General features: G+C 49.2%; 2 protein-coding genes across 24 annotated transcripts in view; one reads left to right on the forward strand and one right to left on the reverse strand.

The window, feature by feature from the left end:
• The window catches only part of NR3C2 (nuclear receptor subfamily 3 group C member 2), a 330,623-nt gene extending 326,895 nt beyond the window's left edge, over positions 1–3,728 (forward strand). For all 3 annotated transcript variants that reach the window (XM_031465002.2, XM_031464999.2, XM_064491164.1), the window contains exon 9: positions 982–3,728. In XM_031465002.2, the coding sequence (XP_031320862.1) occupies positions 982–1,137 (156 nt within the window). In that variant the 3' untranslated portion in view covers positions 1,138–3,728. The remainder of the gene's footprint in view (positions 1–981) is intronic.
• The window catches only part of ARHGAP10 (Rho GTPase activating protein 10), a 301,184-nt gene that overhangs the window by 5,127 nt on the left and 274,198 nt on the right, over positions 1–21,859 (reverse strand). For 18 of the 21 annotated variants that reach the window (XM_064491694.1, XM_064491667.1, XM_064491623.1 and 15 more), the window contains exons 21-25: positions 18,154–18,306; positions 16,784–16,875; positions 7,626–10,159; positions 2,217–4,220; positions 845–1,193 (exon numbers count right to left, since the gene is read on the reverse strand). In XM_064491694.1, coding sequence (XP_064347764.1) covers positions 10,071–10,159; positions 16,784–16,875; positions 18,154–18,306 — 334 coding nt within the window. In that variant the 3' untranslated portion in view covers positions 845–1,193; positions 2,217–4,220; positions 7,626–10,070. The remainder of the gene's footprint in view (positions 1–844; positions 1,194–2,216; positions 4,221–7,625; positions 10,160–16,783; positions 16,876–18,153; positions 18,307–21,859) is intronic. The other 3 variants (XM_064491268.1, XM_064491252.1, XM_064491357.1) reach the window with 3 other exon arrangements.

Genomic DNA, 21,859 nt, shown 5'->3' on the forward strand with positions numbered 1-21,859 from the left:
CACACACAATGGAGTATTGTTCAGCGGTGAGAATGAAGGAAACCCCACCATTTGCAACAACATGGACGGACCTTAAGGGCATGACGCTAAGTGACATAAGTCAGGACTAATACTGCATGATCTCACTTACCCGTGGGATCTGGAAAAGCAAACTAATAGAAACAGGGAGTAGAAGGGTGGTTACCAGAAGGTGGGGGAACGAGATGTTGGTCAGAGTACAAACTTCTGCTTATAAGAGGAGAAGTTCTGGGGATCTGGTGTACACCACGGCGACTAGAGTAACAATGCTGTATTACATACTCAAAAGCTGCCAAGTGAGATCTTAAAAGTTCTCATCACAAAAAAGAAATGTAAGTATGTAACGTGATAGAAGTGTTAATCATTTTGCAAACTGTAAGCGCATCAAATCAACCCTTTGTACACCTTAAAATACACAAAGTTATACGTCAGTTATATCTTAATAAGCCAGGGGTGGTAGGGAGAAGTTTCAGCCCTGCCCCCAGCTCAGGACTGGGAGCCTGAAGGGAGACAGTGGCGAGATGAGGGGCCAGGGGCTGCCCCCCTGCCAGCCACAGCTCCCTCAGCAGGGCCCAGCGCCTGGATCCAACAACATACACACCTGCCTGCCCCACACAGTTCACCCATTTCGAAATGAGAATTGGATGAAAGCAGTTTGGTGACCCCACCACTCTGCACCGTTACTGGCCCTTTTGCCACCAAGACAGTTAATGTTCAACCATGACATAGCTCTGGTTTGAATCTGTTTTATGTAACAGGCATATTACATGCATCAGATGTGAACACCCGTCTTCCTCCACCGGGACAGGCGACTTGGCCACCTTACCTCGCTTGGCAGCCTTGTAGACATGATCGGATTTCCGAGTGTTGCTCTGAGCTTGCACCAGAGTTGGGACACGGAGGGGCCTGGGGACAGGGTAGGGATCGGGTCTCGATGTCACATCCCCTCTGTCTGTGTTGCAGCTGGTGAGTGACTTGTTGGAATTTTGCTTCTATACCTTCCGGGAGTCCCAGGCCCTGAAAGTGGAGTTCCCAGCAATGCTGGTGGAGATCATCAGCGACCAGCTGCCAAAGGTAGAGTCCGGGAACGCCAAGACCCTCTACTTTCACAGGAAGTGACGGGAGACGTCCCACCAAAAGAACTTTGCCTTAAGTTTCCCCATGTTATTCCACACCTACGAAGGACCCAAGAAAATCACATTTTTAACACAGGATGGTTGATTCCCACTTGTTCAGCAGTTTCTCAAGTTGAAAAATCACGTCCAGGGTCCGGAGGCGGGCGAGCAGGGTGACGTGGATTTGGCGACACCTGTGCAGTCTGAGGAGTTCTTCCCTCTCCAACCTCCCAGCGCTTAGAAACACGTTCCTGTTCCTCTGGATGAAAAGCCATATCTAGTCAATAACTCTCTGATTTTGATATTTTAACAGATGGAAGTTTTAACTCTGCCATGTAGTTTCTGGTATCGTTCGCTTGTTTTAAGAGTTCAATGACTAACGAACTTTTTCAAACTCACCCTTGGTTTGCACATAAAACGTATAGTCAATATGGGGCATTAATATTCTTTTGTTATTTAAAAAAACAACAAAAAAAAAGAAAAACATATACAGATTCCTGTTGTGTAATAACAGAGCACGTGGACTGGACTAGCGGCCCCATCCAGGGCTCTTCCCCGCCCACGTCTTTCTGCATCACTGGTACCCACACCCTCTAGCGTCCACTTATTATTTAATTAGAATGGGTAAGATGTTAAAACAAATGCCTTGGTTTCAATTTCTAGTATCTATTGTGTTGGCTTTACAAATAATTTTTGCAGTCTTTTGCTGTGCTGTACATTACTGTATGTATAAAATTGTGAAGGACCTAAAATAAGGTATAAGGAACTTTTGTAAATGAGACACATATGAAAAAAAAAACTTTAAAGGTTAATAGGATGAATGGGAAAGTATTTTTGAAAGAATTCTATTTTGCTGGAGACTATTTAAGTACTATCTTTGTCTAAACAAACAAGGTAAAAAAAAATTTTTTTTGTAAAGTGAAATGTTCTGCATGCACCATGAACCGTTTACAGTGTATTTAAGAAAGGGAAAGCTGTGCCTTTTTTAGCTTCATATCTAATTTACCATTTTACAGTCTCTGTTGTAAATAACCACACTTAGACCTCTTCGGTTGTCTTTAAGCCTTTCTACTCTTTCTGTACCTTTGTTGTCCTTGGTCTCCCGCGTGGGGTGTTTGTGGGACTCGAGCACGTTTTCCGGCTTCTGCTCCATCCTCCTTCCATCGGGGACGGCGCATGGTGGCACCTGCAGCTCCCTGAAGGCGTCATTTGCCAGCACACCCATGAGAGGATGTCCTGGGAGTGCCAGCTTTGGAAAAGCTGTCTCTTTTCCTTTTTTCCTCCAGAAGCAGAATCCACTCCAGGAGAGTGAGACTGGAGACGCGATGGCTCAGAGTGCATCTCCTCGTCCCACTTCAGAAAAAATCATGTTTTCTCCTTTGGGGGAAAAAAAAAATTCCACACACTCTCTATGCCTGCAGAAGGTGAAATGTTCACTTCCGGTCTGGGAAGGGGGCTTTGCACTCGGGGAACTGGTCATGGGAACACGTAGGTCACAGCAGGACACACTGAGAAGATGCTTTCTGGCACAGTTCAGTTGAGACAGCGTGGAGACCGCATGATCACTATAGGGTTTTTAGATTTTTAAAAGGTAGGTTTTAAAAATCAATTTTATACATAAACAGTTTCGGGGGGGAAAAAAAAACTACAGATCATAGAAGCAAGACAGTGGCACTAAAAATTTTTAATTCACTAATCTGTTTGGCACTGATGCAATTTATGGCTTTTCTCTTACCCCAAATCACAAACATATATATCTTTGGGGAAACTTAGTATGATTGCACTAAACTACTTTGAATAGAGGCCAAATTAATCTTTTAAAAATGATGATAATCATCAGGTACTCAGTGAAAACTGTATTATTTTCCAAAACCTAAAAGTTGTAGCAGAAGAAGCCCAGGGCCGGGAGAAGGCAGCGTTAGGGTCAACACTTTTTCCCAGGGTTCACCATGCGGGCAACATTACCTTGTCTTTTGGAAGACACCTGCCTTACGCACGGGGGAACCTGTGAGAGCTGCACTCAGACGGAGGAGTTTTTCTTACCTAATTTGCAATTTCAGGAATTTAATTTATAAGCAGATCTTTAAATACCGTCAACTTACATGCACAGCAATATGAAAGTCACACTCGGAAGGTGATGAATACACAGCATGCAGACTGGGAGTTTCTAGAAAAGAAATGGCTTAACCAGAGCAGCTTGTAGCTCAGACTGACTTTTTACGAAATCAGAATTGCAACCTAACCAGATTTGGGATAGAGACGGTCTGCATCAGCTTTTTCTATTAACAAAGTTACTGGCTCTTTGTGTGTCTCCGGGTAACTTTGCTTGGTCAAACAGCAAAGCCATATTCTAAATTCACTGTTGAATGCCTGTCCCAGTCCAAATTGTCTGTCTGCTCTTATTTTTGTACCATATTGCTCTTAAAAAATCTTGGTTTGGTACAATTCATAATTCACCAAAACTTCTTCATATAATTAAAAAAAAAACACACTAAATTAGTTTAAAATGAAGCAATTTATATCTTTATGCAAAAACATATGTCTGTCTTTGCAAAGGACTGTAAGCAGATTACAATAAATCCTTTACTTTAATCACCTGTTGTTTTGGAAACAGTTCATTTGCACGTCTGTAGGAACATGTGGATTTTGTGCCCTTCTAAAATCCTGATTATATGCCTGTCTGCCTATACCCAAGATGGAGTCACCATTTTTCCCCCATGTTAGAAAGCCCTGTGTTAGCCACATATTAATCATCCCCTTTGGGGACTGGCTAGATGTCGTGTTTCTTACTGCTGATACTTGGCTCCCTGAAATACCCTGTAACAATTTTGTAACAGTGATTGCTTCCCATGTCCCTGCTAAACACTGCATGTACATGGACTCATTTATCTTTCCAACCATGTGGACACTTGTTCGTTTTACAGACTTTGAGACTCACCTGAGTAGACCAGATGTCGCGTCTCATTCCCAGATCTTCCTGCATGCAGTGGAGTCTTGTTCCAGGTCCTCTTGGGTTATCAAGAGACTCAATCGCCCAACAGCCGCAATGCAACTCACAGTCCTTTCAGGCTGCTCCGCTAGATCGCACTCATTAATAGGGACCACAAAAGAGCAGTAAGCAATTATCAGCTCATTTAAAAACTAGAAAATACCTCCCACAAGAGAAATTCATATCCATTTTTAATGTGATCGGTCAAACCAGAAGACTCTTTGAGAGTTAAACACAATTTCACTTTAACACAACTGATATATTTCTGAAACATATTTCTGAAACACAACATAGCCATGAAACAAAACATAGCCCAGGAAAATAAAAATTCATTTAAAAAACTTTTGAGTTGTGTGCATCAATTTGTAAAACATCTATTATGAATGAAGGTAAATTTGTATCTTAAAGTGTATGCAGTCTGACCTGTCAGGGAGTAGGGTTTTTCACAGAGAGCCCCTCACTTCAAACAAGCCATCAAGGACTGTGAGGCTGCCGAGCTTGTGGGTGGGAGGTTCCACCGATGTGCACCCTTGGTTAAAGCAGGCGCCCTTCCTGAATAAAGCAGGCTCGGGCTTGGGTCAAGTGTGACTATATTTCTAAGAATGTCTAGAAGTGCTCTCAGGCCCAAAGAATCCAGCTACACATTTAATAATCACTAAGAACGAAGTGTCGGCCACTGAGACAGCCAGCCACACTGTATACCAAAGCAGTAAAAATTATGCATAGTGATGCATATATAATTAGGAGTTTGCGTCTGAATGATGAATGTCCCTCAGGCAAATAGAAAACATCGTTCCTTTATGTTGAAGTCAGCTCCAACGTACTTTCTGATAAACTATAAACTGCAAGTGTACAACAGACCAAAATGACTTGATTACAAGTATCTCCGGCACTTGAATTTCAAGTCATCCAGTTGCTGGTACAGCAATTTTCTTGGAAATAAAACAAGTGGCTTCCCAACAGCATTGAAGAAGAGAAGATTAAGATAAGAACTTAACATTCAGCATGGACCAAGACTGGATCCAAAGCGAAGTCAGTGATGGGGCAGAATAGCAAGACATCCCAAAACTGAGTGGTTTAAATCAACCATCGTTTATGATTTCTCATGAGTTAGCAGGCAGGGTAGGGGGTGTGGGGTTCTGCTGATGCGGCCAGGCTCAGATGGGTCGGGCCAGTCACCCTTCTGTGGGCAGCCTGCACCCAGCCGGTCTGGGATGGCTGTGCTCCACGGGGCCTCACGTCCTCCAGCAGGCTAGCCTGGGCATATACTCGTGGTAGAAGCAAGGCTGTAAGAGAGACTGCTGAAAGGTACAGGCAGCGCTTTTCAAGCCCTTGCTTGCATCAAGTCAGCCTCTGTCCCAATGGCCAAAGCCACTTACAAGGTCAAGGCCAGTGTCAGCGTGGGAGGGCTTCACGGAAGGAGGGGTGAAATTTGGGATCATTCAACCCACGTACCACTCACGCCACGTTAGGTATTTTTTCAGACTTCGTTGTCAAAACAGTGATTGTCAAGTTTTCCGTGCTCTGAAAAACCTATTATGCCCCGGGCCAGTGAGGGTCGGTCGTGGCGCTAGTGAAAACTGGCTTGAGCTGAGTCAGGTCGTGCTCCACCCACTCCCCCGAGCTATTCCGCCTACAGTGTTTCCTCAGCTGCCAAACCCTCCAAGGAAGGAAAAATCCAGACACTAACGCATGGGACCGAGCTGCCGAAATGAACCCCGTGCACCTACTGCCCGAGTCCAAAGCGCATGTCTCTCGTTTGGACAAGAATCAAAAGTCTGCTTTCCAATCAAGCTGATCTTCTGATAGGAAAGAATTCTCCAAGATAGTCTACCCAGCAGATTGAGACACTTTTAGCCCAGACGTTAAAGCATTAGGAGCATGTGCCAGGATACCCAGATGGGGCAGCAATAAATTACTGCCCAGGCCAGGCAAGGAAAAAGAGTGCTGACAAGCATCAGAGAAGACATTTGCAGAACCAGGACCGGGGAAGCTGTTTGAGGACACTCTCCTGGAATAACTTCCTCCAGCAGGAGGGAGGAAAGAAAGTTGGGTGGCTCAAGAAGATCTCAAGGGCCTTGGAAAACATCTGGCTGAGGAAGGAGTCACTGAGACTGGCTTTGAGAGACTCGAGGGGAGGACCAGGAAGAAGTTGGGAAGGGGCCCAGAACTGAAGCAAACGGGGAACAAAGACAAAACTAAGATGAAAGAGGCAAGATGTGCACTTAGGAAGGCAGGGAAAGGCCGAACGATGTAGGCACGGCCTTGGCGATGGTACGCTGGAGGTAAAGCAGAGGGTGGCTGGAGATGAGAAGAGGGACAGAGACTGACCCCCCCCACCACCACGTACCCTGCCGGCTCCCTCCTCCCACCTCCCGCGTTCACTAAATCATCTCTCTCGCCTTGTACCCTTCAGGCACTTAACAGCATCATTTGTCACAACGTCCCAGGGAGGTTGGTACCACTCTCTCCATTTCACGGAAGGAAAGTGAAGCATAACGAGGTCAAGTGAACTTGCCCAAGGTCACTAAGGTATAAAATAATGAAAATAGGATTTCACAATAGGTGGTTGTTTTTTAACTCAAAACACGCACTTTTAGCCCATTTTAGTTTCCTAGAACTACCGTCAAGAGGTACTACAAACTGGGTGGCTGAAAAACAACAGAAAGGTTCTGTCTCCCAGTTTGGGAGGCTAGAAGTCTCAGATCATCAGGGTTGGTTCCTTCCAAAGACCGTGAGGAGGATCTATTCCAAGGCCCCCTCTCCTTGGCTCACACATGGCCACCTTCTCCCTGTGTCTCTTTGCACTCCCTTCCCTCTCTGCTTGTCTCAGCGCCCAAATCTCCCCTCTTTAGAAGGACACCAGTCATCCTGGATTAGAGCCCAACCCTAGAGACCTCATCTTAACTAATTACATCTGCAATGATCCTGTGTGCCAAATGAGGTCATATTCTGAGGTCCGGGGTCGGGGGGGAGTTAGGACTTCAACAAATGAATTTTGTAAAAGGCAGGGTAGGGGGCACAACTCAACTCATAGCTCCTACAGGCCCCCAGAGGCAGGACAGTAGAACAGAAAGAACATCTGACTAGCTTATTGAACCTGAACAAAGCTCTTCGCTCGTGAAAGCTTCCATTAAAATGGGATCACTCCCCTGGCTCAGTCAGTCCCCGTGCTCCACTGCCCTCCCCACCCGTACCCCCAGCTGCAGATGTTTCTGCGCAGGTTACAGCTCCCATAGGCCATTTGGCTCTGTTCTCACCTGGCATCTCTTTTACAAGCACAGAGACACCCCAGGGCCAGCCCTTGGTGACACCATCACATGCCAGGCCCCTGAGCATCCTCTCTTGCCCAGAGGGTCCCACCCCCACCCATCGTGCCTCTGGAAGAACACAGGCTGAGATGTCTAACCCAAGGGGGGCCTGAGCAACATGCTCGGGATCAGCCACCCCCATGCAGCAAAAACACAGGAAAAATACCCCTTCCCCACTGCTCCACTTCTCACCTGGAGAAATGAAGTTCTGCCAGTGGAAGAGAACAGCTCCTGACCCCATCACGAAGCAGCCTCTGGGCCTGGACCAAAGGGAAGCCCCCCGGCCAGGGGCCTTGGCCGGCCCAGCCACACGGGTCCTATAGGCAGAGGAAGACACCCTTCCCTCACCTGTCTGAGGCTTCATTCCCACCCCACTGTCATCCTATAGCACCCAGATGTCCCTGATGACAAAAATACAGGTGAACCACAGTAGGAACAGTACAGGGAACAGCACTGCCCACTAACTGAGCACGTACTAAGTACAGGGCACACTACTTACATTCAGTCACTTTGGCCCCAAACCTCCAAGTACTGTTATCTTCTTAGGAGGCAGTGACAGAATCATAGTCAACTTAATTTGTCCAAAACCGCACGAGTAGCCAGACTTAGCAGAAACCTCCATGACCACGTGAGTGGTAACAAACACACTTTGGCAGTAGAGAACAGTTTGGGGGCAACAGCAGGTTGGGGGCACCTGTGAATGACGGAATCTTCCTCAGGCAGGTAAAGGAATCAAGTCCCAGTATGGGGGGTCTTATTTCTACTGCCCTATGGATACACACCAGTTCAGAACACTGCCTGGACTCACTCCCAGCGCTCACCTGGCCCCACTCCCTGTAACTGCCCACAGGCTTGCATTTTCCCAGAGAAACGGGAAAGTTTGTCACAAGCCAAGTTTCTCACCGGCCAAGTCTCCCCTCTACGTCCCTAAGCAGCGGGCAAGGGCTGGAAGTATAACTCAGAGGACACTCGGGATTCTGCCACACCCCCACCGCCTAGCCGGGTCCAGCCCTCAGCTCAGGGCTGGTCACTGTCCTGAGGCCCTGGGCTCCTCAGCTGTCCCAGTGCTCTCCACCGGGCCCCCAGTTCAGTATTTTAATTACACTGCATGGAGACTGTCCTTACCTTTATGTAGAACATGGATACTTTTCAACAGGCCTATTCCCCTGTGCACACCTGACCCCAAACTTGACACCTTACATGGTCCAGGGGAGGCGGCTTCCAACCTGATTACCAGCGCTCTTGAATCAGCTCACCTGGGGAAGAGGAGACAGACACATCCTTTGTGATAATCTTAGGGGAGAACTCTGATGGGCCGAGGAGCCTCCCATAGGGAAGAGAGACGTGCCAGACCCCCAGAGCAGACCCGGCTTCAGAATCCTGAGGCCCCTAAAAACAAGCTCCACGTTGCAGGGACTCCAGACTGGGGACAGAGAAGTCCTCCACTTCCAGGAGAGGCTGCGACTATGCCTGTGACTCGGAGGCTGGAAGACAGAGGAAGAAGCATCAGGGCGGGGCCCAGGCATGGCAGGGGGTCCTCCAGGAAGAGTCCAAATGCCTGACCTGCTCCCTGCAGCCCGGCTCAATCTGGATGGAGAGATTAGCGCTGAGGCCTGGAAAACAGAGGGAGTGAGGGTGGGGTGAGGACACAGTGACACACTGAGGCTGGCAGGGAGGGCTGGCCTCCACAGCACACACCCAAACCCCTAGGGGGCAGCGCCACGGCCCCATCCTGGTCAGGACTCACGCAGGTCACGGGGAAAGGTCTGTCCAGGCGGCTAGAGGGGTGTCTGCCGGGATCTCACGCATCAGAGAGGCTGCTGACTCCAGAAACACACCCTGCTCTGAGTAAGCAAGGCTCCTCATTCATCGGTTCTACCTGTGAGCATGGCCCAACCTCAGGGGAAAGTGAGCTTCCATCGGGGGGCTGCCAAACCATGACATGGTACAGGGAGGGAGTCCACAACCTCTTCCCCGCGGTAGGACACAGATCCAAGAGTGAATTCTGTTTTATTTCATGTACAGACAACTTGGGGCAGAAAGGGGGTGTCTGGAAGCACACAGGTGAGCAGCACGGAGAAGCGTGCTGTGAATCCGCCGGTGCCTGAAGTTCAGTGAGCACGGGGTCCCCAGAGCAGCCATCCGGGGAGGAGTGTCTGGGTTTAGACCAATGCGTCGCCCACCCGCCAGCAGCAGCCTCCAGAGCTGAGCGCGAGCGCATCCAGCCAGCACAGCTCTCTTTCCCATCTGGCGGCAGGTGCGTGGGGAGGTGTCTGGGGGTGCAGCCGCCAGTGGGAGAGGTGGGCCGGCAGAAGGCTGTCCTCCCTCTCTCACTCTCCAAACCGGGTAATTAAAAACCACAAGTCCCAAGGCTTGACAAATGAAAAGTCCGTCCTGTTAATCCTGACACTCTTCTCCGCCACACAGACCTGCAAGATTCTGTGCAGGGCATCTCCCTCCTCCCACCTCGAGCAGTGTGTCCCCCACCCCCTGACCCTGGAGTGGCAATCTGTGATCTGTCATTCCTGCGTGTCCAGGTGGCTGTGGGTTCCGCCCGGGAGGAAGATGGCAGCTCGTTGCCCCCAGGCAGGTCCTTGGGGGCCAGGGTCTGCGCGGGGGGCCCCCACGGGCCCAGCGCTACAGCAGCTTGACGTAGTTCTGTGGAATCAGCCCCCTCTTGCCATTCAAAGTCCCTTCCAGCCAGCCAGGTTCCCTTGACGTTTGCACTGAAAAGGAAGAGAAATCCCTTTTTACCAAAATGCCCCCAAAGTACTTGCTTCCTGTGAGTTCACTATTTGGCTCGGCACCTTAAAGGTTCAACCAATACCGAACAGGGGCCATTTCTGGGATGTCTGGGCACAAATCTTCCCAAGAGTTATTTATAGGTGCCCCCTGGCCATCACAGCCTCCTAACTGGTCCCCCAGCTTCCAGTCAGGCTCCTTCCAACCCACACTGCACAAAGGAGCTCAGTGAACTTTCCAGAATGCACAACTGATCACAGCATCCCCCTGCTTAAAGTCCACCATATGCAGGAACAAACCCAAGCTTCCATGAGTCTGGCACACAGGCACCTGGCCCTGCCACCTCCCCAGCCTCCCCTTACTCTGCCCAAAAGCACAGCATCTGGGTCACAGGCAGGGAATCATCTGAAGATATCCTCGACCGTGCCACTGGGCCTTTGCACGTGCAGTGCCTTCTACTGGCATACCTTTCCGCCACTTCTTCACTGGGGAATTCTTCCTTTTTAGAGAACTCTAGATGCCTTCTCCTCCAGGGAATCTGCCTCAGCCATTCTCAGCACTTACAGGCCTGACTGTCCTCGTCTGGGCTCTTGTCTGACTGCCACCCTGGATGGGGAGCTCTGGAGGGCAAGGCAAGGGCTTCCACACCAGGGTACAGCACCTGGCACACTGCACGTTCCATAAGCAGCCATGACGGGTACATAGAGGATGACTGTGGGCTGGATGGCAAAGGGCACAGGGTCCCAGCACTTGTCACCAGGGCTGGGGAGCACTTAATGGCCCCCAGCTGTGGCCATGGCCACAGCCAGGAGCAGACGTGGTGGCCACATGCCTAGGACAAAGGGGAGAGGTGGGCTGGCCCAGCTGACTGGCCCAGGGGCTGGCTGCACGCGGCAGCCGTGGTCACAAGCCCTCAGAGCCATGACGACCACAGGACTGATACTGAGGACACAGACACATGCCTGACACACACACGTCCCAAGACAACGCTTCTCTCACTATGTGCAGTGCACTCTGTTCTATTACTGTTCAGTGCCCTCTTCAACTCAGCAATGGCGCTGGAAGCCCACTCGGTGTAGCAGCCCGCAGTCGGACCTGTGCATGCTGCTCCTCTGCTCTCCTGCCCCGCTTCTGCCTGGACCACACCTCCTCAGCCTTCAGCTACCAGCTTAGGTAGCCCCTCCCCCCAAGCCCACGCCCAACACCCCAGACCGGGTCAGAGCCCCCATATGTGCACCCTGCACACTCCCTGTGTGTTGGGTGGGGGGTGAGACAGACACGCACAGGGACTCTCCCGGCTCGCCCAGGCTCTAACATAAGATGCCGGCATTCCCCGGCACAGGGCCTGACCATGAGCATTTGCCAAAAGGATGAACAAACAAGAGAAGGGGAGCTGCGCCCTCCAGGTGTCTTTCTTGGTACTGTCACTGACCTTCACCCTGACCTCGCTCCTCATGGCAGGATTTTTAAAGGCTGTCACTTAATCCTGCACTGGCAATGCCACCAGAGCTCAGTGCCCGTCAGGGAAGGGGGCTGGATTCCATGGGAAAGGTGCCCAGGGATCCTGCCCAAGGAGCTCCCTGACTCAAGCATTCCTGGAGGTGGTGACCGTGGGAAAGGAATGTGGACAATTCCTCCTCATTCCCTGATGTCCAGATGCCACCTGGCCACCATCTCCTGCGGGGACAGGGCAGATCGGTAGCTCCAGGCCCCACACCAAGGGGCTGCATACTGAACGCTCCCAGACACATGGCAGACAGAACTGCATCCCCTCAGCACGCACTGGGACCACCTCTGCCACAGACCCTGTCCAGCCACCTCCCAGCTGTGTGGCCCTGGGCGAGTCCCACATCTGTACGGACCCAATGAGTACATGATGAGCTACACCAATGCTCCCTGCTTTCATGATTTTTTTAAATTGTGGTACAATACACATAACGTAACATCAACCATTTTAACCATTTCTGAATGCACAGGTCAGTGGCATTAAGTAACTGTATATACATTTTTAGAACTTTTTCATCTTCCCAAACTGAAACTCTGTACCCATTAAACCCTAACTCCCCATTCCCCCTTCCCTGAGCTCCTGGTAACCTTATTCTACTTTCTGTCTCTAGAGTGTGCCTCTTGTAAGTATTTCCTATCAGTGGACTCATACAACATTTGTCCTTCGGTGTCTGGGTTATCTCACCTAGCATAACGTGCTCCAGGTCCATCCAGGTTGGAGCGTGTGTCAGAATTTCATTCCTTTTATGGCTGAATATGCTCTTCTATGTACAGACCACATAATGTTTATCCATCCATCTGTCACAGGACATTTGGGTTGCTTCTCCTCTGGCTATTGTGAATAATGCAGCTTCGAACATGTGTGTACAAGTTTCTGTTTGAGTTTCTGCTTTTGAGTCTTTGAGGTCTCTACCCAGAAGGGGAATTACTGGACTCTATGGTAATTCTAGGATTGATTTTTGAACACCTGCCATGCTGTTTTCCACAGCAGCTGCACCATTTTACATTCCCAGCAGCCATGCACAAGGGTTCCAATTTCTGCACACCCTTGCCAGCACTTGTCAGTTTTTGATAATAGCCATCCTAATGAGTGTAAGGTTCAATCTCACTGTGGCTTTTCATGTCCTTCCGATTTACCATCCAATAACAAGGACAGTGAACTAGTGACAAGAATAATTTGTGAGGTGCTTTCTCCAGAACAGAATCTGTTCTCAGTTTGGGGTATTTTTTTAGCATAATGTAAACAATATGAATGACAAACATCTAAATCATCATAATACAACAAACAGTAGGAACCCACGCCTAACTTAAGAACTGCAGCATGGCCGATGTGGAGGCCTCCGTCCTGGGCTCATTCCTGCATCCCATCTCCCAACCTCACACCCTCCCTACCCCAAGAGGAGCAGCAGCTTCCATGCCGTATTTCTCATTCTCTTTTATTTAACATGATTTTCTAAGATTCCCTCATGTTAAGAATATACGTAGGAACACAAAGGTTAGGTCACGGGGTTTAGATGGATGAACTTTCTAAGATAATGCCAAACTATTTTCCAAAGATTACTCTTTATATATTGGAGGCCTTTTAATGGAATCATCAACAGCTTTTACAGATTAATCTGGGCCACTACTGTTTCCCCCCACAATGGACAGATCCTGTTTCCAGGTTAAAAATAAGCAGTCTGGCAAGCCAGACAGCCCGTCTCCCCGCCTGGACTGGTGGGTCCAGCCGCTGCAGGGCCACTTATCTGGAGAGAGAACAGGACTGACTGGTCACCAGGGGAAAGTACTTCTGAGGTTTTCCAAGCCCAGGGAAAAGGGGAAGGTCCCCCATGGCAGTCACAGGAACACCGGCTGCCCTGAGACCTTATACATGCAACACCCCCTGAGGGATACGGGATGCACTTCCCCGGAACAAAGGCTAAACAAGCATTAGTGTGTCTACTCCAGAAATCAGTCTTCAGCCTCGACTTTAAACTCCAGTGCAGGCCCACACGGTAGGAGTGACTGAGCAAGGCGATCACTGAAGACCCTTTTCCCTTCCACACTCGGGGATAGATTTCCTACTGCTGTTTACATTTGCAACCACATAACTCCTGACAATGTGGCCCAGGGGACACTCTGACCTGGATCTTGTCTTCTCCAAAGGCCACTGGGCTTTTTAAACCAATTTCCTTTGTTGCCTGCAGGAGGGACAAGAGGGGACCATGAGGCAAGAGCATGTATGATCGCTGGAAGGCTCCACGTGAACAAGCAAACACAGGAAGAATGCCCTGGGCACTTCAGGGAGGCTGCGCACTGCTGGTCTGCAGAAAGGATGTATTCCTGGTGACCCTCCGGTGGCTGAGCTATAAACAGTGGCCACCTGGAGTGACAGAAGCCGATGCCGGGCGAGCTGCCAGTCTGCCTGGCCTGCGGCGATCATCATCAGGACGGACCCACAGCCACTCTACGAGGCCATCACTAGACGTGCTCTGAGCAGGTAAACACTTCTAACTGCTTATTAAGTCTCGCTAAGCGATCAACTATGCACAGAAGATGAAGATGCAAAGTGCACAGAAAAGAATAAATCCTGCTAAAAGGTCTCCCCTTTTCTGTGTCCTTTAAGAACCACCCTGAGAAGCAGTCAGTCTGGTGACGTGGGTGCTGCGCGCATTCCCCGTGCATGTCTGCCACAGCAGGAGGACAGGGGAGGCGCCTGCAAGACTAGGAGCTCATGTGAGATGAGATGCTCGTGTGCTCATGTAGGGGGAGGGTGTCAATGCAACAAGCCACCTCTGGAGCAGCCTGCCTGTGGGTAGGGTCTGAGGAACACTCGAGACTCCCTGGGTGCCCCAGCCGGCCACCCAGACAGCACTGGATACCAGCACCACAGAGCCCCGAATCCGAGGCAGGCATGCCTGGGCTCAGAACAGATCCAGGTCCTCGGGGCGCCACATGAGGCTCTGTGGCCAACATTCTCCACAGATGTCTGCACGGAACTCGTGGCCCCAAATGCCGCCATGACGCATGGCCACCCATGGGAACACCCTTGTGGATCAGGGTGGAGAATCTGATGCAGGGAGAACTTAAGGAACTCATCCAGGGTCACACGGAAAGTGGAAAAGCCAATTTGATGTCAGGAAGATAAGTGCAGAGTTGACAATCCACAGCTACCTGCTGTCAACCACTCCTGTGTCCCCACAACACACAGATACAAGTAAGTGTGTGATGGTGTGTATGTGCATGCACACATGGACATGTATACAAAAATCAGAGAAAGAAACACATACACACATGCTGTTTTATAGGAGGACTCCTGCAAGTCACCAGAGGACTTCAGAGGTGGGGAACTTCAGTCTCCCATGTCAGACACCTATCAGCCTTTCCCGATATCCATGCTGGCAGGATCGGATTTGGTTGAAGTCCTGAGCCCCATTCCCGTGTCTGTGTGCCCAGAGGAGGAGCCCCTGTGCCCAGTGTCGTGCTGATAGGTCTGAAGTCCTTGCCAGCAATGGGTTTAAGGTAAGCATATGACCTCACCTCTTTAGGGCAGGTAAATGAGGAAGGAAGTTCTGGAAAAGCTTTCTCATTCTTAAAAAGAAAAAAAAAGAAAGTAAGGATGAGGCGCCTCTTCAGAACTGGGGCAGCCATCCCCTCCACTGGGGAAACCAGCCAGAGGCTCTGGTCCACAAGCTGAGCACAGTTCAGCAGAGACAGACACTCTGCGGTCACTGACCACATCTCTGAGAATCTGATTAACTGAGCCTGGAGCTCCCCACTTGCAGACTTCTTCCTGTGTGAGTGAACCCGTTTTCATGACTGACTTGACCAGTGTTTGTTACTTGCAGCCAAAGGCACCCTACCAGATACACCTTCCACCCAGGTGACTGTCACACGGACGATACTGTATGGGGGTTCCAGAGGCTCCAGACAAGTGCTCATCACACAGGGTGAAAATTCATCGTCATTTCTCAAAGGCGGCTCGTCAACGCTCTCAGCTTTCCCTGGTGGAGAAATTGCCGTGTGGAGCGCCAACACGTGACAGGCCTGGTGCCAGGTGGCTATTAACCCCGCGCTCCCGGCAGAACCACACGCATGCACGTTATGGTGAGAGAGGAATGATCTTGCTTCCACTCCAAGTGTAATTCTGTCATATGTGGGCTTTTTTGTTGTTGTTGTTTTGTTTTCTGACACTATCAGGAGTCTCTGGCTCTCAGGAGTACCACACAGATATAGCAATCTCTTCCAAATGAAGCAACTTGCTTTCTAAAAAAAACCACCACCGACAAATGCATCCCTGACGATATACTGCTAGGCGCTGTGCTGATCTGTCCCATATATTCCAAGCATTCTGGCTAATCAGCCATTCCATTTTGAGCATCTAAGGTTCTCACTGCTTCTCCAGAACTCTTTTTGGGCAGCTCCACCCACATACAACATCACTGTTTCCACAGCAACCAGTGAATTTCATAATGAGCAGGACTGGGAAGGAAGAAATCAAGGGCGGGAGGGGAGAAGAGAGACACACGCTGAATCATGGGAGGAGTCTGCGAAATCTTAAAGCCGGGCACAGCTCCTAAATGCTTCATGTGTAAATATTAAACATGCAAATATAATCTATACCTTGGTTTCAATATGCAAAATCAATACCCACATTTAGAGATTCACACACTTCTTAAAATGAGCTAAAATTACATACAGCCTGAGAACGGTAAGGGAACTATAAACCGAAACGTGTCGACAATCGTTCTCCTCTGTAACCCGGATCTGGCAAACCTGAAGCATTTGGGAGGCTTGGCTGGGGACTCTGGGAGAGGAAGACAGAGGACGCAAACTTGAACTATTTCTTAACTCCAAGCGACACTGACCTCTTTACATCAGGAGAAACATGTCCCAAATGAAGACCCTCAAGAGTTAAAGGGGTTGGAGAAGCACCAAGATTAAAGCCAAGGTGCTCTCCCACAGCCCCCTGGGCTTCGGGTCCTGGGAGCCACACAGGCTGGCTCTGGTCCATCCAAAGCATCAAGGGACAGACTTGTGCTCCCGAGAAGCCCACGACCAGGGACCGCCTGCCCACTCTGGGCTTGCAGACAGCCTACCACAAAGCTCCTGCTAATACTTACCATCCTCGAAAATCGCTCCGATTTCAAAAGATAATTCCGAGCTGTGTTCTGCTTCACACGGATACACCGCCCGAGCCTTCCGATGGATGACGCTGGAAGGGGAGCACACAGGATACACGCTGAAACGTGCGGAAACGGGAGCGAGAAACCTCACCTTTCCCCCACCCGCTCTGCCCGAACCTCCTGGGTATGTCGGCAGCGGGGCCACGCCTTCCAAAAAAGAAATTAGCAGGGACATGAACATCAAACAAACCCACAGCACTTGACTCATAAATGATGGGTTTCAAACTCAAATCTTTCTTGAGGGAGCCTCTCTGAAAAGCTTTCCCCGAACCTCTTCAGCTAATTCTCCTCTCCGCTTGGTGGGATGCCCTTTCGTAGCATTCAGCATCACTAGGGCCACAAGGCATGTTTATTTCCACAGCATTTCAGTTTATCTATGAAAGAAAAGCACTGGTGTCTCGAGACGGAAGGCGGGCAGTGACGGGCAGAGGCACACAGACACGAGTGGCTACAGCCATGCACCGCAGACTCCGATCTGTCTACACTGACAGCCTGCTTCCTTGCCACCCTGGAAGGGGCTCGTTGTCCTCAGCGGGATCTTCTTTATCTGACCCCCTCACTCTTGCCCCCAAGAGGCACATCAGGCTCAGCTTCTCACCAAGTGTCAAAACGTCCTGTGTCCTTGCAGGAAACGAACACAAGTGGGGAAGGATGGAAACCACGCTACCAGCCAGGTGCACCCAAGCCAGGAGGAAGTAAGACGAGGGGAAGCCACTGATGGGAAGAGGAGCCTCAGCCGGCTGCCCCCGAGGAAGGGCTTGCTAACAGCCAGCACCTCTGGCCCTTTAAGCGGCTGTTAAAAACTGTTTCCAGTGCCCAGTTTATCTTCACTGAAAACAAAGCACGTGCTTTGTATTCATGTATAAAAAGTTCTTCAAGGGGGGAGGATATATATAGCTCAAGTGGTAAAGCGCATGCTTAGCATGTACAAGGTCCTGGGTTCAATCCCCAGTACCTCCTCTAAAAGTAAATAAATAAACCTAATTACCTCTCCCCCAAAGAGGGGTAAAAAAAACCTAAAAAAAAAAGTTCTTAAAAAATAAGCAGTTTCATAGATGCACAACCCACACCAAAAAGATTAGGTTCGAGCAGGTCTCTCGTACGGCAAATTTCCCCTAAGAATGTACTTGCCCTCGAACTAAAGCTAAGACAGTGTAAGACAAGGCTGTGAACGCTGCCCACGACGTCCAGGAGGCCGGGAGCACCGGAGCCAGCTTCCTCCGCGCGGGGAGCACAAACACCTGCTCAGGCTGATCCCACCCCTCCGTGTGCCGCCCCACCATTGATGTCACACTCAAACCTCGTACCTGTCAGGTGGCTTGTCCGCTATGGTAGCAGGAAGTGAGGGAGGGAAAGGCGAAGGCTTGGGTGAAGGCGGTGTAACAGCCGGGGTGCAGCTCGGGGTGGCTGGAGACTGGGGGTTAAGCCACTGCACCGTGGATGATCGTGTCTGGCTCGGGCTAAGGGTGGAAGTTTGGAGAACAGGATTAATAGTATAAAGGCCACAGAACACCAAATACATCACACTTCACTCTAAGTGGTGAGGATGACAGCTCCTTTCTCTCTCCAGATGGCCAAGTCCTTTCCATGTCCTCCCAGGTCTGTAGCCCCGAGAGCCACACCCCCAAACTAGAGATGCCTTATTGTACTTCTCCAGGTTTGTGGAGAAGACCTAGTCTTGTCCAACCTGGCGCCACATTGGCTCACTCATTAGGACACCAGAATCCAATGACCAAAACTAGTTGCTTGGACTTTTGAGACATTCAGGTTTTCTGCTTATAAAGTCACAAGAACCTACAGTCAAGCCCATGATCTACAGCTCTAAAACGTCAACACTTACCGCTTAATGTTTAAAGCTCTTCCATCTGGTCATGTACATGTAACAACTCAGAAAAAAAAATGCCAGTGGGAATCAAGATTCCTCTTGAGTGGACCAAACACTATCATTTAAGGGAGAAACCAATGAATAGTAAACCTTTGGTGAGCTTAACATTCATCCTTAATATTTGCAGATTTTGAAAATAATGTAAGAAAGTCAGTGAACGGACTCATGGAGGGGCCTCTATACGTGTCGATCTGAATTAAATGATTCTTCAGTGATTTCAAAACTGGAGGCTTATCCCTACGGTCTTTGAAGCTTGCTTTAAAAGCCACCATGTGGAAAGCTCATTTCATTCCAATACATGTTTAACACACAAGTATCCAATGTTGCTGCACCCATATGCTCTGCATCTCAAATTCACCCTCTTTGGCTCAAACCAGTTTCCGTGAGCAGCTTCCTTGTCCTTCCACATTCCTGAGCATTATCTTTGAGGCTTCTTCTCTAGCAGAACTAACGTCACGTCCTGGCCATTTTTACTTCAAAAAGCTCCCAGGGCCTGTCCCTTTGTCTCCCCTCTTATCATTAACAGGAGACTACCCCATTCTCACCACCCATGCCCGTGTTACCCCTGCGGTCTCCCAGCCAAACCCCCAGCCCATTCCTCCAATTCGACCAGCTCAACTGGCCACACTCCAGCCACCTGGGTAAGACCTAGTCTCCCCCATCTGCCTCCACAAGAACAGATGTATTCCCCCACCTTCCCTCCAGGGGCTCCCCCACTGCTCCAGCAGCCTGGCCACTCTGCCCACAGCTCCACTTCCTGACGGTCCCCCATCCCGTCTCACAGTCCTCCTCCCCTGCTGTCGGTCATCCGTCCCTTCCTCCACTCAGCCCCAGCTGCCTCCCCGGGAAGTACCACTCCTTTGGCCTCTTGAAGTCACAGACCCTCTCCGAAGGCCTGGAGCACCAATAGGTGGGAAGCCAGGTTGCCATGAGTTGTTCTGTGATGCTTTCAGACACTTCTCTCGCCTTTGTGGTAAAAGCGGGTGCTTAACTCTTTCCGGAGACCTCACAAAGCCAGGCAGGGTGCTTGGCACAGAAAGCTTTCAGCAACATCTGAGCAACCAATTCAGATGTTCTCACATGACAACCGGGTTTTGTAAGTCAGGCACATGAACTATCACTGCATTAATCACTTGATAGGTATTTAGCACACAGAAGGTTTGCTACCCTTTGATCAGAAAAGGTGGAGTGCATTTTAAACACATTATCCTTCGAACAACATATTTATAGCCCCCCCTTTGCAGCCATTCATTTGGAAGTCATAAAACCTATTTCATGCCAAGCAAAGAAACCTGTAAATCCCAAAGTGATCTACATCACCAGCAGCAAAGGCACTCAATTCTTTAGCAGAAAACGAACCTGTAACGGTGTCTTACTAATCAGTCAGGGAGAGGAAGGCATGAGTGACGCTCTGACAGGGAATTTAAGACCAGAGTTTTAGCCCAACCATTGCCATTTTCTCTCCCAGCAATTACTCGAGGTGCTTGGAGGTGGAGGTGGTGGTGGTGGAGGACGAGATGTTTTACCACACTGCCAACAGCCATTCCTCGTCATAGAGTTAAGCGCTTAAATGACAGCTGTCTACCTGCAGAGAGAGAGGACAGCCACGAGAGGAAGACAAAGCGACAATGTGTGGATTGATCAGGCTCTTTAAAACTAAAGGTCATTATTTTATAGCTATTATCTACTTAATCCTCACATCTTTCTTTTTAAAAAAAAAAAAGTGTGTGTCTGTGTGTTTTTGGGGGTTTTTTGTAAAGGGAAAATACCCCTTTTAAAGTGTTGCAAAGCAGATGCAGAGGGTAAGGGCTTGTCTGTCCTTAGGCAGGCTTTCTCCAGCCTGTCCCCAAACAGGAACTCAGGGTCAGATGTCCCAGTCCAGAGTCAAGCTCTCAACACAAGCCTTTTTTGTTTCTTCGTTTGTTTCCCATGATCTTTTTGTTGTCTTTCAACGTCCAGATGTGCTATGCGACCCTACACTCACTGGTTCGCCAAGAGAGCCCGGCAGACTCCAGCTTAGCCCTAAATTTCTCTATTTGAGCTCCTGGGTTTCCCCACAGCATCTCAGAAGTCCCAGCTCAGGACCTCTCCTTTGGATTTTCGAATCCCATGTGGACACAAACTTTGCAAGCTGGAATGTTCTTTGAGAGGAAGCAAAACCAAGTCTGGAAACAGTCTCTATGGAGATGAGGCATAAGAAGTCACGTGGAGAACTGGAGTCCCGTGAAAGAGGAGACGCGCACAGCCAAAGTTTGGGGAACAGAACAGAGTAGCTGCGTGAAAATAAGAAACTTTTCACCAACATCTGCACCGGGCAGGAGTAGGGGTGAGGCAAGAAGCGGTTAAATAAATGTTCTGAGACCCAAGCAGAGTTCTCCCCTTGGCCAGCAAGGGCCAGAGGATGGCATGTCTCACAGGTGTCTCCCATAAGTAAACCACCCAAATCTTTCTTTTCAACACAGGAAATTGTAAACATGAGCTTCCTTCTATAAACCATCTCCCCCCTACTTTTTAGAATTTGGGGTTTATTTTGTTTTTTTGGTAACAAGAATCAAAAATTTTTTCTTAACTATTGAATTCTTTAGAATATAATATTTACATTTTCTCAAAAAGCAGTAGAAGAAAGTATTACTTTTTAAAAAATTTTTTATTGAAGTATAGCTGATTCACAATGTTGTGTTAGTTTCTGGTGGACAGCAAAGTGATTCAGTTATATACACAGATACAGATATTCTTTTTCAGAGTCTTTTCCATCATAGGCTATTACAAGATACTGAATATAGTTCCCTGCGCTCTACAGTAGGTCCTTGTTGTTTACTTGGAAAGTATTACTTTTAAAAGAGAATTTCTGATAGTCTCTTTCTCTTCTTTGATTCAAAGCATTTTAGAGGAACTCTAGGCATTTGGGAAATAACAGCCGATAGCAAAGGTCTAGCAGTTTTGCTCAGCCCAGGCCCTAGGAGAGAATGAGGTCCCAGGGCATCCATGTACGTAATGAATTAACATCTCTTCTCTACATCTAGAATCGTTCCAGCTACCTATGTGCTGGGACACAATTCTCTTTGGGTCTCCGGTGTTTCTGTACTTCTAGTGAGCAGACATACTGGCTGCTTTGGTCCTGGACTGTC

This window comes from Camelus dromedarius, chromosome 1 (genome assembly GCF_036321535.1).
Source record: "Camelus dromedarius isolate mCamDro1 chromosome 1, mCamDro1.pat, whole genome shotgun sequence".
Classification (NCBI taxonomy): domain Eukaryota; kingdom Metazoa; phylum Chordata; class Mammalia; order Artiodactyla; family Camelidae; genus Camelus; species Camelus dromedarius.